The sequence below is a fragment of the Saccopteryx leptura genome, chromosome 1, assembly GCF_036850995.1.
Source record: "Saccopteryx leptura isolate mSacLep1 chromosome 1, mSacLep1_pri_phased_curated, whole genome shotgun sequence".
In the NCBI taxonomy this organism is placed as follows: Eukaryota; Metazoa; Chordata; class Mammalia; order Chiroptera; family Emballonuridae; genus Saccopteryx; species Saccopteryx leptura.
The window spans coordinates 102,304,970-102,322,245 of NC_089503.1; the positions used below are offsets into that span (position 1 = coordinate 102,304,970).

At 42.6% G+C, this 17,276-nt stretch overlaps 1 protein-coding gene across 12 annotated transcripts in view; it reads left to right on the plus strand.

Moving 5' to 3' along the window:
* CADM1 (cell adhesion molecule 1) overlaps positions 1 to 17,276 on the plus strand; it is a 398,789-nt gene that overhangs the window by 367,129 nt on the left and 14,384 nt on the right. For 4 of the 12 annotated variants that reach the window (XM_066372730.1, XM_066372741.1, XM_066372733.1 and 1 more), the window contains 2 exons: positions 9,192 to 9,224; positions 16,391 to 16,444. The exons of 4 other annotated variants lie outside the window; for them this stretch is intronic. In XM_066372730.1, the coding sequence (XP_066228827.1) occupies positions 9,192 to 9,224; positions 16,391 to 16,444 (87 nt within the window). The remainder of the gene's footprint in view (positions 1 to 9,191; positions 9,225 to 16,390; positions 16,445 to 17,276) is intronic. 4 more of the 12 variants (XM_066372737.1, XM_066372748.1, XM_066372740.1 and 1 more) reach the window with 1 other exon arrangement.

The window sequence follows — 17,276 nt, forward strand, 5'->3', positions numbered from 1 at the left end:
GAACCCGGGACTTCTGCACGCCAGGCCGACGCTCTACCACTGAGCCAACCGGCCAGGGCCAGGCTTACTGTGTCTTAACATGCAGTCTTGTATATATTTATCTTGCCCAGAAAGTACACCTGTGGCATTTAACATGTGCTCCTTTTCTCAAACAGATTAAAGGTTATGGAGCTGAATGATTCCGGACCCATCTTAAAAGTCCAGGCTATCCCCAAGATTTAGATTGCTTCCTAAAGAAAAGTTCCAAATGGAACCTTGACAAATGGGTTGCTAAATTAATTTCCACTCCTCTCTTGCACTATTTGGTGTGTTACAGCCACCATTAGCCTTAAAAGCTTCAACAGCTACATCCAATGACAGTAACATAAAAACCCAAGCTTACAAAAGAAGAGGAGGAAGAAGCCCACAGTCCTCTTTATTTCTTCCCATTCAACAACTGAAACCCATTTCCCAGGTCAGAGTTTCATTACAAGAAAATGCACCACATGCAATAGAAAAATATTTTTAAACTGAAAAGGTCATAGTTGACTTCTGCTTCCCCTGAAAGGAAATATTGCATTGTTATCTTTTATCTTCTGTGACGAGAATAATCAAATGTTTCCCCTTGTTAGGGAGGCAGACTGTCACTGAGTTCCCAGTCACCCAGCTCCCTCTAACTTCACCCTGGAGACCTGCGGGAGAGGACTTTTAAACCCACTCAGTGTCACAGACTTGGTGGACAGGGGCAACGGGGCGTCTCTGTCCTCCTCTGTCCTACATGGAGCAGGTGTTCTGCCTAGGAGTAGTGGCACCCTTCTGTGGAGGATTATTTGCAGGCTTTGGAGTACCGAAAGGACTATTTGGTGTCTTTTGCCATGTCAGTATTGTTGTGGCTTTACAAGCATAAAAAGCCACTAATATCATTGGAATCTCTTTCCAAATAAAAGTATGCGCACGCGCACACACACACACACACACACACACACACACACACACACACCCTCACACACACACCCTCTACCTGCGAGGGATAGATAGCATTGGGATGGGAGCCATGCAGAGGTTAGATTCTTTGGTGTCTTGTTACCTTACATGTACTTTGATATCCTGACCGTATATTTATGTTCAACGATTATTGTTGGCAGGCCCCTACCCCCCCCCCTGTCATTTTAATCACGTCAAGTTGTCTGTGTGGTTTCATTCATGAAGATATATACTATAATGCGGAAGAGCAAACTGCATAATTTACATTGCCCCTGAGTGCTGTGTTAAAACAGAGACAGCGAGCTGTTACAGGGGTGAGAAGCTTTCATGCAGATTCCTCTCTGAAACCAGAACCAAAGGAAAGCCTAAAAGCTGCCGGGCTTGGGGGTTTGGAACTGTCTTTGAAGTTCGTTGAGTTTGTGTATCAGGTGTGCATAGAATGACCTGTTTCCACATTTGGTGATAGCTTTCGCCCCTGTCTGCCATGTTGATCAAGCTTTTTCCTTTAATCGCCTTAGGAAAATAGTTTGGGCTTCCCTCTGTCCTTAAAGCACACCTTGTCGTTTCTGTCTGTTGCCTTCTGCGTGAAGGTGCTTGCTGGGGAGGAGCTGGGAAACACTGAGCACTCCGTCTGAACACCCGCAGCAGCACACAGGTAGAACCCAGGCCAGGGGGGGTTCCCCCTGCAGGTCATGCTCTCCAGACTGCCATGAGTCAAAAAAGTGAAAGCACCTTAGAATAATAAATGTGTAGCTATGGGGCCAGATTCAGAAGCACATTTAATAACCCTTTATGAAAATGAAGTAGGGCATTTCTAAATGAGTTTTTCTCTCTTTTTTAAAGTACATATTCATTAAATGCTTTTTGTTGTTGTTTCTAGAAAAGGAAAATGGCAAGGTTTTTCATATTGGTATTTAAGAACTCAAACCCCGGTTTTACCTTGGAGAAAGTGAGTCCTGCCCTAGGGCTCACATTATTATCATTATTATTATTTGGCTTTTTTTTTTTTTTGTATTTTTCTGAAGCTGGAAACGGGGAGAGACAGTCAGACAGACTCCCGCATGCGCCCAACTGGGATCCACCCGGCACGCCCACCAGGGGCGACGCTCTGCCCACCAGGGGGCGATGCTCTGCCGCGACCAGAGCCACTCTAGCGCCTGGGGCAGAGGCCAAGGAGCCATCCCCAGCGCCCGGGCCATCTTTGCTCCAATGGAGCCTTGGCTGCGGGAGGGGAAGAGAGAGACAGAGAGGAAGGGGGGGGGGGTGGAGAAGCAAATGGGCGCTTCTCCTATGTGCCCTGGCCGGGAATCGAACCCGGGTCCCCTGCACGCCAGGCCAACTCTCTACTGCTGAGCCAACCGGCCAGGGCCTATTATTTGGCTTTCATAGTCTAATATCATAAGCTTTTTCTAAGTGTAATGTGGGTCAGATCACATAAATAAATAAGGTGAGGATGGCCCTTCTCCTGCAGCAGTATTTGTAGAATGTGCCAAGTCAGGGGCCTGCGACAGCGCAGCACATTCTCAGTGTCTTCCACAGGAAGGAACAGTACGCCCGAACCAGAGACGGACTCTAAAGTGACCATGGAAATGACCGTACAGAGCTTCCCTCAGTGGAGAGCTGTTAGCTGTCCAGGGTCCTGGCTACTGATTCTTATTCCGTGCTCTTGATGTTGACGTGGTGTACAGGCTGCATGTGTGTCCGCTTTTAGGGACACATGCAGTGCAGATCGAACCCCCATGATGTGTATAGACTATGTAGTGCTACGGAGCCAGCAAAGTCCTTGAACTACTTACAGCATGGCTGAGGAAGGAATTGGTTATCCACACTGGAACTCACTAACAGGAGACACTGTGGTTAGGGCTGATTTGATGGCATGGGCAGAGGCCCGAGGAGAGTGCCGGAGGGGAAGTCAAATTTGGTCTGTGCTGTCAAAGGATGGCAGGGGCTCCCCCTCGCCTTTCAGGGCCTCATGGGCGAGCCTTTCCTCTAGTCTGTAATCATCCCAGTAAGACCCTGGGTCTCCTTCCCCTAGAGTAGTGCCTCCCAGTCAAGGGCCCCTGACCTCGAGGGATGCTGGGCAGTTTCTGGAGACATTCTTTTAGTTGTCACAGCCAGGGGTACTGATGGCATCTACTGGGTAGAGATCAGGGACACTGCTAAATATCCTCTAAGGCACAGGACAGACCGCACAAGAAAGAATTATCTGGCCCAAAATGCTGAGATTAAGAAATCCACCCTACAGGGAACCAGATTTGAATTTTGTTAGGGACCTCAGTGACAGTCTCATTCTGGTGAAGAAAAAACCTTTTCTTATAGAGACTTTGGGAAATAAGAAGTCAGAGAGAAAGAGCAAGATTGGCAAGCACAGTGAAGGAGGGATGGTAGAAAGAAAAAACATAAGAAAAGAAAGAATGGCATTTTAGAAATTGAGCCCGAAGGCCTATCTTTACTTCAAGCATCTGTCTTCAGTGTGCATGTGTGTATTGTGTGTGTTATGTGTGTGTGTGTGTCCCAGGCGTATGTTAACCATTGTCACTAGAAAATACTCATCTTTCATCCGAGAATGTTCACGGAATTGCCTCTCCTCCGGAGTTGGCATCCACTCCATTAAGATGAGTTTTTACTCACCATTTATCGAGTACTTACTGAGCGTCACTGACGTGCCAGCAAGCACAGCGACAAGAATGTTCTCAGGACACCAGACACGCTCATGGGCCACACTTTTCTGTAATGAGCCACCTTTTCTAGTTTTCCTCCAAAGTCCACAACCATTTTGTTCATACCGTCTTAAGTGTATGCATTTTTATTTTACTGATGATTATAACCCCACTGCAGATAGCATCACAGCCAATCATTCTTTGATCCACAGCGATTTATGACGGAATAGGAGAAATTAGAATACTATGGTGATGAAGCTCATCTGATTCCTTTCACCTTTTAAAAAAAGAAAAGAATAGAAAGTGAGATTTTTTTCTAATGATACTATCATAATTTCCATACTTTTCTGCTCCTTGCTTAAAGATAATTCAATAGATAAAGATTTGACATGGTTCCATACTGAAGATGTATCAACAGTGCAAAAATTACTATCAATACAGGTTTCTCAGGTTGAGAGAGTGATAGTTGGAGCTATCTCAGTCCTGGGTGATAAGGACTTGGCACAAAGGCCCCAGACCTCCAGTGTCTAACAGGAGGTGAAGATTAGCTGTGGCCACCCCTTGCCTCCCTCCGCCACCCTGCTCACAACGCCCTCTTCTCCTCCCCCCTTGTCCTCCCCCTCCTGCGCCCCACCTGACACAGGAATTGTCTTTCCTGTTAAATGAAACCATCATACAGATTCCTAGTATTTTCAGAACATCTGGTTTTCAAATCAAAGGCTCTCAGGGGCACAGCGGCACTAGTGAACAATTCTGAAGAAGCCTTTGACAAACTTGAAATTGCTTAACCCCGGCTCCCAAAAGCCCACTCCCTTCTTGCTGCTGGTCTGCAACACAGTTTCTTCACTCAGAGGGCCGAGGACATGAGGGGCAGAGAGAGCTTCGTTGTAGCCCTCCGACCTGGACCTTGTCACTTGGGTTTTGTTCTTGTCCACTTCCCCCACCCTGGAGAAACGGGAGTTTCATTAAAGCATAACATAGATGGAAAGAATTAACCAGGAAACCAGTAGAAAATAAGTTTCGAAGTTTAATTTTTCCAGCACGTATTTTTGCTTCCATAAGGTTTTGAATAAGTCAAAATAAATAAAGGTAAAAAACCACTATATGTAATATATATATTGGCCGGCAGAGCACGACGATAAAAATAGAATTGTCAGGGGGCTTCCTTGCCTGCCCTAGTGTCTAGATTTAAAGCAGTTCTATAACACAGACTGAAGGGGAATTCAATTAAGAAAACCCATTGGCTCCTTATTGACTTTCGTTAAGGAAATAAACTGGGGGAAACTGTATTAAAATATGTATGGACTGCTTCGTATGCTTTCATTTAAGCTTATGACAGTTGGAATGGAGGAATTTAAATTCTTTACAATTAAGCTCTGCTCCGAGCAGATTGGGTCCTCTGGGTTATTACACTGCGTGTTTTCTACCATACACCCTACTCACACCCTGCCCTTGCCCCCTGCAAATGCAGCCTCACGGTGAGTTTGTGCGTTGCAAAGCAGGAGCGCCACAGAGCCATCAGAGAAGAAAAAGTATTTAAGGTTGTGAATTTAATTTTGCTCTAGGATTTTCATTTTCATTTATGGCCCCTGTTGTGTTTGAGACCACGGACTAATTTATGGATTAGTTTTAAAGCCCCAGCCTGTCACACTCAATGAACAATTCTAAGTTGGAGAGAATCCATACAAAAGGATTAGAATGTGCCACAGCGGAGCTCACACAGGACTCAGCCGCGTATTGCCCAGCTGCCTCTCAGGCAGTAATTTTTTTCCTACTTGGTTAAATGGCTAGTGTCTCTAATCTCATGCATTGTCAGCGCCTTTTCCTTTTGTAAATTTCATGTACCACAACATGGAATATAGGCGGTATTTAATTTCATCAAGATAGAGTCCCATTAACTGTATGGCCAGGAGACTAAGAAGAAAAGTCAGTATTTAGAGAAACATGTATCTTTCCAATAGCAGTGAGGGGGTCTACCCCTGGACACCTGGTTTGCTTATACTCATGAAACAGCTACAGAGCGACTACTGAGAATATACACACTTCCTGGGCTGTCAGGAATATGAGTTATTGTTTTGTGTCAACCATGTAACATAAATGTACAATAAATTTGCCCTCCTTGTAATGAAAATTAAACTAGAGAACATAGGTCGGCAAAACTTTGTTATTATTATTATTATTATTATTTAATTTGTTAGCAAGAGAGAGGGAGAGACAGATAGGAAGGGAGAGAGATGAGAAGCATCAATTCGTATTTGAGGCACTTTAGTTATTCATTGATTACATTTCATATGTGCATTGACTAGGGGGCTCCAGCTGAGCTAGTGACCCCTTGCTCAAGCCAGGGCCCTTGGGCTTCAAGCCAGCGACCATGGGCTCGTGTCTATGATCCCACACTGAAGCCGGCAATCCTGTGCTCCAGCCAGTGACCTTGGGGTTTTCAAACCTGGGACCTAAGCATCCCAGGTCAACACTCGACCCACTGCTCCACCACCCTTCAGGCTAGGTGAAGCCTTTTTAATTTTTAACCTTATACCACCAGCTCTAACTCTGTGGCCAGTCTTTCTCAGGGACCTCACTCAAAGGGGATTCTTTAAAGGCAGCAGCAAAAGGAAGTTTGTAAAAGCCTTTGTTAAGCAGTTAGGCGCTCTTATTTTTCAAGCTAATTAATTACAGCATATCTAACTTATATGGGAATTTTACTATTTGCATGTCGCCTGTCGTACACTTAGAATGTTATAGAGTGATATAGTGACTCCACAAATTGATGCACAGGGTGGGTTTGCACATGTCTCCCTTGTTCTGATTAAGATATCCTTATCCACCCTCAGTCACAGAGGGCGCTCCCCAGAGAGCTGGGGACTGTGGTTTCCGCGTGAAGTCAGTGCAGTTGTGAAGGAGAATCAGATTCCGTCCCAGCGCTCTCCTGCTGGGAGCACAAAGTCACTTCTAAAGAATTTATTTTTAATTCTTTACTTGAAATAGCCTCTGTTCAGCTAGCAAACCTGAGGCTTTTAGAGCCATGGAATCGGTGACCCTGGGGTATGCCCTCAGTCTCGTTCTAAACCTGCAGCCACCTGTGTTTCTGCCGCCGTCCACTCCTCCAGACCGCTCGCTGCGGTCTGCTGTTGCCAGCTGCAGGAACTGTGGTGTGACTTGAGTGCGTGTTTGCCTTCTCCTGCGTTTCCTTCTCAACATCCCTTTCCCCTCCCCTTTTGGATGCAATTGATGGATTCCACCCCCAGAATGGAGAAGCAGGCTGCCCTGTGAGTTTTCCATCCCCTGTGTCCTCGTACCACTCGAAGCTGATGTCCGGCTGCACCTCCTTTAATTTCATCATCAAGCCAATGAAATGGTGTGACAGGAAAACAGGAGATTGGGGATCGCTGTGAGTGCTGAGCTATTGTATCTAAGGATGCTGACCTTTAGGTTTTACTCGTCCACCGTCTTTCATTTTACACTAACGATTTATCTGTAAAAATAAAGCATATTAGAAGTGCTACTACAAAAATAATGAGCCGAAGTGTGTGTTTGATTTTTAATTTTGGAAAGGAGCCATTGCCTAACTACAAAATGTGTTAACATGCATTTCAGTGTTTCAGTACAAACATACATTTGATTTTGCCTTTCACATTGAAAGCACCTCAAACTTAAGCCTTGACTTGGATGTTCAAAGTAAGAAGTGTTCACTGTGTCCTGAGAAAGCCGGTGTAGAGATGTTCCAACTGTACAATTTTCTATGTTTTTTTATTTTCATTGCTATTTTATGCACACAGGCTTTACTTGTAAGTATCATGTTGCTATGTGGTGTATTTTATGCTTTTCCTTCCTTCATCTGTTCTTCAAAAACCCAGCTAAATGTTAAATGAAGCTACAGTGGCCTCTCAGACTTCTGGTAAAGTCTCCCTCCTTAGGAGGGGCTCTAAAACTGTGGTGGTATTGGGTCCTACAGAAAGTATGCCAACTGAAGGGGAACACTGGTGTGGTTCACGTGTCATAGTTATAACTAAGAAGCACCAGGCTCATTTGACCAAAAAAAAAAAAAAAAGTTGTGTTTAGCATATACCAGTGCGTTTAAACATTGCCTATGTTGAGTCCAAAAGAGTCTTTTGAAATCTCCAAAACTCATGACAATAATTACCAGCTAAATGGCTGCACTGCAGAACAAGGACAGGCAACGGCTCGCAGCTGCAGCCAGACCCCACTGCAGCTCAGGATGCCAGCTCACACCAGAGCCACCTCTCCCTCGCGGCTGAGGGAAAGGCAAGAGACATGCTTGGGAGGCGTAGCCTGAGAGTTGAAGCCTAGCCAGGTGGATAGACAGTGCTATGAAGTTGGCAAGAAGAGCGGTGTCAAAATGACTCCAGAAAAAGAATTTCATCGTGCATTTTGTTAGATATTTATTCCACTTCTCCTCTAGCCAAAAGTAAAGATATTTATTGAGCCCGTTAAGGAATGTCCTGTGAAGAGGAGTGAGTAAGGCAGGCCGGGTTCTGAAGCCCGGTGGAAGAAGGAGAAAGCTTGAGCAGTGCCAGAACTAGGAGGAGACAAACCACATTTCACTCCATAGCAGGTGCATTTGTCAGTGAAAACAAGTCATGTTCCCTCCTCACACAGCCACGAAGGCAGAACTCCTGACAGCTCACAGCAGTGAATGTGGGTCTGAACTGTGAGTCAAGGGTTGGCTGGACACTTGACTTTTTGGAGTGTCACATGATCAGAAGTGGCATTTGGCAAATTGTGTTGACTTGGGTGTTTCCAGGACAGACTCCTGCTCTTAGATTGTAACATAGTAAGATGTGCAGAGTAAAGAATGGATTAATGGGTTGTCTGTGTTCATGCCTGCACGTGCGTGTGTGTGCGCGCGTGCATGTGTGTGCGTGCGCACGCGCATATGTGTCTATCTATAGAAACCAACCTGGAAAACTTTAATATGTTCATTCCCATGGCCGCCTCATTAATTGAACTTTCCAGCCAAATTCTGCGGAAAGAACACACCAGACAGAATCCGTGAACCCATACATTCACCCACGGGCATCTGAGCATAAGCCATAAAGGATCCATAGTGTGCAATCGATTCAGTGAAGCCTGATTGGCAGTCAGGACCCTGCGTGCCTGGGTGGGTTGAGTTAAAACAGAGGCAATGTTTGAATGTCTGAATCCGTGGTTGAGCCAGCTTCTGACCGAGCTATTCTGTCATGGGGCTGAGCCCTGATGCGTGAAGAGCCGTCTTCCAGTCACTGAGTTTGCACTGGTGTTTCCCATCACTTTGCATGTCCCCCCTGACTACTGACTAGCAAGTAGATGTGTACTGGCAAGACCCCCCAGAACCAAAGAATTTACTGTGTTCCTCACTGGCTCGCAGCTTTGAGCTGAAGGCATGTCTTGAAAAACAGTGCAACTCACTTCAAATGCTTTTTGCTTTTCATTTTATTATTGCTTGTCACGCGATGTTCTTTGAAAGCTTGCTCATATATTATCTGTTCCATTTTTTTTCCATTTTCCCTTTTTTTGCATGCCGTTCCTCCTGTTTCTTCCCTTCCTCCAATCCTCTGTTCCCGTCTGTAGACACAACGGCGACGACAGAACCAGCAGTTCACGGTTGGTATCACATTCCTGTTTATCTACTTTCTCAGCACGGCTGAGAGGCAAGGCAAGCCTGGGAAAAAGAGAAATGTAGTCTTCAAGGGCAAACGTGTTTCGAGTGGACTGATCTCAGACATATACTGTATTTTTTAAAGCCTTGAAAGATGTTGAGTCTTGTCATTTCTGTTGTGAGTTCAGTAGCCAATCCGAGCTTCCGTTGCAAGCTGCTGTGAGGCCTCCCCCTCCCTGGCTGGCTGGCTGGCTGACTGGCTGGCAGGCAGGAGTTTCATTGGCAGGTACTCTTTAGTTATATAACCCACCAGACACTGAAATACAAGGGACTTACAGATACTAAAATTTACCTAAAAATTGTAGCATCTCAATTAAAGGCCCAGATGCTTTCATTGTATAGTCTAGAGTCCTGGGTACCTTTTGAAGAGGAGTCACTTGTATCTCTTAGTAGTTGAGACTGGAGGTCAAGGAGGGAGGGTTGCTATGAAATTCATGAGGTGGTGGTGGGGAAGACCACTGCTCTCCTTTTAATGAAGCCCTTGATCATGTTTACCTCCACAGCCCTGTCCTGGTTCACCCTTAATCTCTGTGTGTCCATAAAAGTTTGTGCTAACATTTGGTAGGAAACAGCTCCAAACCTAGGAGGATACCATATGTGTATTTTAACAGCCTAAACTGGGGCTTTTAAAAAAATCATTTGTGTAGAGGTATGCTGTAAGAAAAATATTAAAAAGTTAGTTAAGATGTTAAAAAGTAAAGCTCAGAATGGGGCATGGGAAAGCCTTCTCCTAATTTCACCACTGAATTATTAGGTTGGAATAAGTCTATTAACTTTTTATGTCTCTCCAATCAGAAAATTAGAAACATGTTTCATCTATAGATTACTTTATTACTTAGCTCAAATCTAACCGTGCCGATATTGTGCTTGGAGACAGATGTGCTAGTTTAAAAAATTGGCTGAATTTTAATAATTGAATCCGAGGGAATTATTTGGTAAAGGGCCTTCTTAAATCACTTTGCATGTTGTGCAGGGTTGAAATTTATCATTTAAATGACAAGAAATGATCAGGCAGCCCTGAACCGTTTATTCAACTTTTAGAGAAACATCTCTTCCTAGCACAGACCGGCTTTCCTAAATAGACCCGAGGATTTACCCATTGGAAATCTCTAAGCAAAGCCTGTTCTATGTGAGCTAGCCTTGAAGGTCAGGCCTTGATGCTTGGCTGGTCACCCCCATATTTAGACTTGCTGATGAGGAATTCTAAGAAAGCAAAACACACTTAGGTATGGAACAATATAGCCCTCCTCCCCACCCACAACTCCTAGCTCACCCTGCCCTTTCCTGTCATTTGCACAAAGGGAAAAGTTCATAAAATAAGTTCAAGGGCCAAATACACTGACAATCATGAGAAATCAATTAGGTGTGAAAGTTCCACTTTCTAAGGTTAATGCCCCATAGTGCTTGTTACGTCTTGGGCATTGCACTCCATTAAGTTTAGTTATTTGTAGGTTTCATCATTAATTGAGTACTTCTGACTTTTATCGATTATTCTCAGAGCTTTAAGGCTATTTTAATGTAGTTCAAGAGATTTTGTTCTATTCTTTTTAAGATGCTTTAAGTTCTGAGATTCCTATAATTAAGTCCAGGGTCAAACGTACCATAAGATTCCTGAATTCTGCGAAATCTTGGAAGAAATATTGATCATTTATCTCCTAAGGCTCCAGAGTTCTATTTTCTAGGTCCCTTCAATAAAATCCATGTACTGAGGTAACTCTAAATGGATGTAGGCCTTGGAGGTGAGTGGGGTGTTCAGAGTAGGAAGTATGTTCCTGTCCTAAAAAAGAAGTTTACTTAGGGGCCAATCCTGATTTTAGGACATGGTTTTTGGTCAGGCTTTTCTCTCTGAAGGGAAAGGGAAGGTGACCTCCGTGTGTGGGATAATAAAGAGACACTTGGAACCAGGCTGTATAGCATCCCGCTGGCAGGAAACTGGTCTGTGTCCTATGAGCAGCACCACTGTGACTAGTTCAGTGACAGCATGTTAACCAGCGGTGCCTCTGGGATCTTACTGACTGGCAAGGCCTGAGACCTATATCTAGAACCAAGAAATATGGGGAGAAAAAAGAAAGAAAGAAAGAATGACCATACTATATCATCATAGTAAGATATATTATAATCATACACATGATTTCTTAACAGCAGGAGGAGAGAAGCAATAACCAAGATGGTCTTCCTGTAATACTTTTATGAATACATTCTGCCACTTGTCTAAATTCCTGTAGCATCCTCTCAAAGAGGCAGACCACTGTTTTGAAGAGCATCTCTACAGCCCGCAGCGAAGAGCTTTAATGAAAGCCAAACTAAAATTTAGAATTTTACTTGACAGAGGGGAAAAAGTCTTTCAGGTCAGTTGTCAGGATAGAAACAGTCACAGGAATATGGTAGAAATTCCAAAGTAGGGGCTCAATTTCCAAAGAAATGAAGATACAGAGCTGATTTCTTTAAGTGAATTATGGCTAAAACCCAATGTTTTCTGTGCAGCAACTAATTTGACCTAGATTCATTTGAGAATCATCTTGTGATGTTCACTATGGCGATCTGGGACTAAAAAATATATATATATATATAGTGGTTTGAAAACTTGGCAACGTAAATGACAAGACTTACTAGGTCAGCCAGTTGTGACCATTTTATTGATCTTAAAAATTTTTATACTGGATTTTCTTCCATATTTCTCTTTTATAAAAGGAAAAAGAAAACTAATTATAAAAAAAGCTCTCCCTTTGAAGACTCATTAAAATATTTTATTCAAGCTTGTGTTGCTAGAGTATGTATGAAGTATACCAGTTGTTAATATATGTTGACCATTTGTTCTTACCAGTATCTGATTGGGATAATAAGCATGTGTTGGAAGGTTAGAAGTGCATGGGCATGATTAAAAATCAAATGGATTTTCTCCAAAAAGAAACCAAACAATTCAGCCACAGTGTGTTTTTAAGGAGCTAAAGATAAATATGAGTGTAAAAATGCGATTTTTAGACTAGAGTGACCGAAAGGATTTTCTCTAAATAAGTGTCTTGAGCATTTGTGTTTTTGGAGCTCATCCTTGAGGCCTGGACAGGAAGAATCCTGTGTCATGTGTGCATGTTGAGCAATGCAAAAACACTGCCCAATCCTGGTACCTCCTGGTCTGAACTTGAAAGCAGAAATGATGCATGAGTGACTTAAAGCACGGGTGGTATTGTCGTCACTATGGTTATTGGTGTGTGGGTGCGTGTGATGGTTTTTGTTTGTTCAAACGTGGGCTTCTCTGTAAGTGTCTCGTGCCTTGTTTTTTTCTGCCCTGTGTGTTCCCTCCCCCACCCTCACCCACCTCCCTGTGTGAGGTTTTGGGTGACAGCATGTCCATGGTCTGGAATAGTGCTTGTGCTTTTGCTGCACTGCAGTCAGCTGGCTTCCTCGGGGTTGGAGAACTCTCTCTCTCTCTCTCCCTCCCTCCCTCCCTGGCTCTCTCTCTCTCTCTCTCTCTCTCGCACCCCCTCCCTCCCTCCTATATAATTATTTTAAAATCTAACTGTCATTTTGCTTTCTACCTCTTGATACATTAGATGCTGATGACCTCATGAACTTAGATCTCCCAGATGAGTTTTTAAATAGCTTTTAATTCAGTGTGTAATTATGGTAAGACTCAAACTTGGAACCCTTCTCAAATGATCTTTCACTTTTCACTTTCACTTTTGGTTTCAAAATGTTTATACCCCAGTCTAGTGCCCTTAGGTCACTATCCCTGGTATCCCCCTTTCCCTGATTTCTTTATAAGCAGTGCAAGCCATGATAGAATTCTGAAAGCATGTGAAATTCTCACCTTACTCTCCAATTGTGGGGAAATTCAGAAGCCCATTTTGTAAAGAAAGAGAGCCAGCAGTGCGCATTATTACAACCTCTATGTCCGCCATCTGTGTATGCACCTCTGTGCACACCGCTCTGTGTGAACACACAACAGTGGCATTCAAAGGCTGTCATTCAGTCCTGGGACTCTGCAGACATTGTGTGTCCTACTCAAGAACAAAGCTAAAGAGGTTTACGAATGGCTGCAGGACCTGAAGATTGCGTTTCAGCCTTGAATTGCAGTTTGGAAACAATGTGGTTAACAGCGTGAACCAAATTTCTGCTAATGGGAAGAAGGGGAGAACTCTCCACAAAAGCTGACAAAGCAGGAAGAACAGGATGACTGAGCTTTTAGATTAAAACTACCGGGGCTGTCTGAAATCTCTTATGGCTGGTGATGGAAGTAACAGTTTCCATAATATGGCCAAGTGAGCTGATGTATGCCGATTAGGTAAGAGAGAGACCATCTCCTACTTTTTTTTTTATAGTGGAAATGGTTGTAGGGCCAGTAGGCTAAGTTACTGTTTCCTAGAGGTTTTATGTGATCATTCTCTTTTGAAAATTTATTTTAAAAAAAGAAAAAGGATTAAAAAAAGAAATCCTGATGAACTGAACCCACAAATATTCAAATTTTATGTGACCTTGAATTTATTTAAATATATCTAGGCTTTCTTACTGTTTCTGATTTTTGAAGTTTTCCTTAACTTGGTTTAAAATCACACCACTTTTTTAAGCCAGTGATCTACATTGCAAGGGAGCAGTGACAGGTGCCTAAGTGCCATCTGAAGGGACTTAAATCACATGCAGCACATGGTAGCACCATGGAGCAAAACACATAGTGCATATAGTAAATTATGGTGTTTGCACCTTAGGACTTGACTAATTGCTCAAAAAAAATCCCACCACGTGGACCCAAAGTAAACTTTCATTTGTTTAACAATATTTAAAGAAATTTGTTGAGTACATTCTACTTAGAAATGACGAAAGGGCTTTAATGGATGATGTGAATGTTTAGAGAAAACTCAAGAAGTGCTTTTCTACTTTTAAGTTGTGAAGGTTCCTTTCAAAGCATATTCTCTGCTTTATAAAATGCATTCTGTCTTTTTCTTTGAGAAAATGAAAGGTGTACCATTTTTAACATGGAAGAAAACTACTTAGGTCAAAGCAGTTTTAGAAGGTAAATTTTGCATGTCGTCACTTGTACACTCAATGCTTCAGTAAACTCTTCCTAATTATATTTATTCAGAAATTATCCATCTTGAGCAGAGCACTCTAGATTCATAAAATACAGTCGTGCAAAAACAAATTTAACACCACTAATATAAATGGCTTCCTACTTTCAGATATAATCTGAGCAGTAATTCCAGATGACTTGGTATATTTTAAAGTTTATGCCATTAAAAATGACAGTTTTGTCTTTAATGAGATGCATATCAACTGTCTATTGTTTTTAATGGGAAACTGCATATCAATGATATTTCATAAACATATTTGTCTTTATTTTTTAAAATTAGCTTTCTAATGCTCTCTCCAAGGAGACAAGCCTTGAGCAGCAAAGCTGCCTACTTGAAACATCCTTGTTTAATACGGTTCAGTGGGCGCCGAGCACGTATGTAGAATGCTTTGATATTTATTGGGCCACGCAGAAGTGAGGGATTAGCCTTCTGAGAACTGCAAATTCATAATTAACTACAGAGAAGTACTTTATGTTTCCCATTTATAACAATTATTCAAATAATTGTATTCATCAGTCTTTATACAATGAATAAAGCCAATTGGAGATAGGAACACTTTCAACCAATCAGATTTCAGAACAAATGGGTAGCATCCCTACTCAGTTACCTCTACAATTTATTGCATTACTCACTGCTTTCCCTTTAGTTTCCTAAAGTCATAGTTTGGGAACATTCATGGTTTTAATTGGCACTTGCCCTGGGATATTGGCATCCCAGGGTCTTGAGGGAGGTCCTCTTCAAGAGCTGATGGTGTCACCACTTCCTTCCCCAGCACCAACCTTAGTTATAGTATTCATTTGGCTTGTTTATAAAACAACTTAGAAAAATATAAGCTTTTACCGACCATTTCTACATGAGTATTACCTGTTCATTTGCTGTTTTGTTTTTTTTTTAAAAAATAGTGCGATCAGTGTGACTTTCTTATCTCCAGAGCATTTGTTCTGGTTGCTTTTATGCTCTGGTTGGTAGTTTACTATGTGATGCTCCCAAATCATTAATTCAGCAAATACGTACTGAGGATACACTTTGTGCTTGGCTAAGAGAAGGGAAAGATGAAAAAATAAACAAGATGTTTCCCTTCTCTTCAAAGACCTTGCAGTTTAACGGGTCCACTGTTAGCTTCAAAAGTGACAAATCCCATTAGAGAAATAGTAGTGAGTTGTGCAAATTAAGAGGACCTGGAGCAATCAGATAGGATTTTGAGCAAAACAGCGAAGTAGAGGCCTCCTTGGTGGTCCGGCACTTGGTGGTGTTTAATAAACATAAGGCGTGGGGAAGCAGCAGCCCTCACCCGCTCAGCCCCGCACTCCTGCTCTGCTCCTCTCCTCACCGCTTTGGGCTCAGCGCAGCCGGCCAGCACTGGCCGTGACTGGCATGTAGGCCTGTCAAACCCTGAACTGATTCTCTCCTGACCTAACTGCTTTTTCAGCTTTGAGGGTTTTATTTGTCAGGAATACCTCTGATTTTTGAAATTTTCTTCTTTTAAAAAAAACCATTTTGCAAATCAGATTTTCCTGATGAAGGCATAACCTGCAGTCTGCCATGAGCAGATGCTGTAACCATTTTGAAACAAGTGATACAAGATCGTCATAAATTGATCATAAACTGCATTTTCAAGTATTGGCAAAGAATTTCAATTTACCGTGAAATGTGAAATCAAACCTATATCTGTGTGTAACATCTGAATATGTTTGTGTTTAAGAGGTATATCAGAGCATCAACAGCCAACAATGAGGCTTTATTTCTTTTTCTTTCCTGCATGCTGTTATGAATGAGTGATTTTAAACATTCACCTTCATGTTTCATGTGCTTTGAAAGTGGAGACTGAGGACTCTTTCTGCCTTGACTGTGTGTCAATAACAAAATTACATGATTGGAGAAATTTTCTTACCTGTTGATACATTCAAGTTATCCAAAAAAGAAAAAAGAAAGAGATAGCAAGAGATTTGGCTCATGTTTTTTAAGAAATTCATCCTCAGTTCTTAAGTGTTTTGTTTATGTCCCTTGAGGAATGAAAAGAAAAACGATTTGTTTTTACTTGTAAGGCCTTACTCAGTTGCCCAATTCCGCAGAAGAACTGGACAGTGAGGACCTCTCAGGTAAGGGCTAGTCATTAGGTAAGGCACTGCAGTATCCAACCTGTGGGGGCTCTGTCCACTTCTACAGAATGGCCACTTGGTTTGTTGAGCAACTGATTATTAGCGATTGTGAATTTGAAACTAAAGAGAAATAAATTTTTATTAACATGTTCTTCCCACCCACCTCTCTTCTCTGTGGCAGTGCTGTGTATAGTTCAGATAGGGGCTGACGCTGCTGGTGCAGTGAAGGTCAAGTCACCTTGGGGATTGTAGGAAAGCCACTTTGTTCAGTAGCCTAATGGAATTTTGTATCCTAGATATATAATGGTTCAGGAGAAACGGAAAAATTTTGTTGCATTATAAAACAATTTAAAGATGTTGGATTATGAGACAAGATCTTTATTAAAAAAAAAACCAACTCATTGACCATTTACCATTGTGAAGTACACTAGAAAAGCCATGTCATAGAGATCTTAGAAGTGGGGGTGGGGGTGCAGGAAGAAAGGGGGCAATTGCTTTGTCACACACCATGATGCAGTCTAATTACCCACCGCAGGCCTTGTTCACAGCACACTGAGCTCTTGCAGAAGTAGGTTTCATGCTTGATTCCAGGATTGAGGTGTTACTAATCCAGAATGAGAAGCATATCCCGAAGGGGGGGTGTAAAATGGTCAGAGTTGAACAATTACATGAGCTCCCACAATGAAGGACTCACTGCCAACCAGCCATAGCATTTTACACAGTTTGATCAGTCACTTCTCAGTAAATCAGTAAGGAATGCCCCCTCCTCATCACTGGGATGGAGAGGCCAAAGCATAGGATTGTAGATGCTTACTCCAGTTTTTCGGAAGGA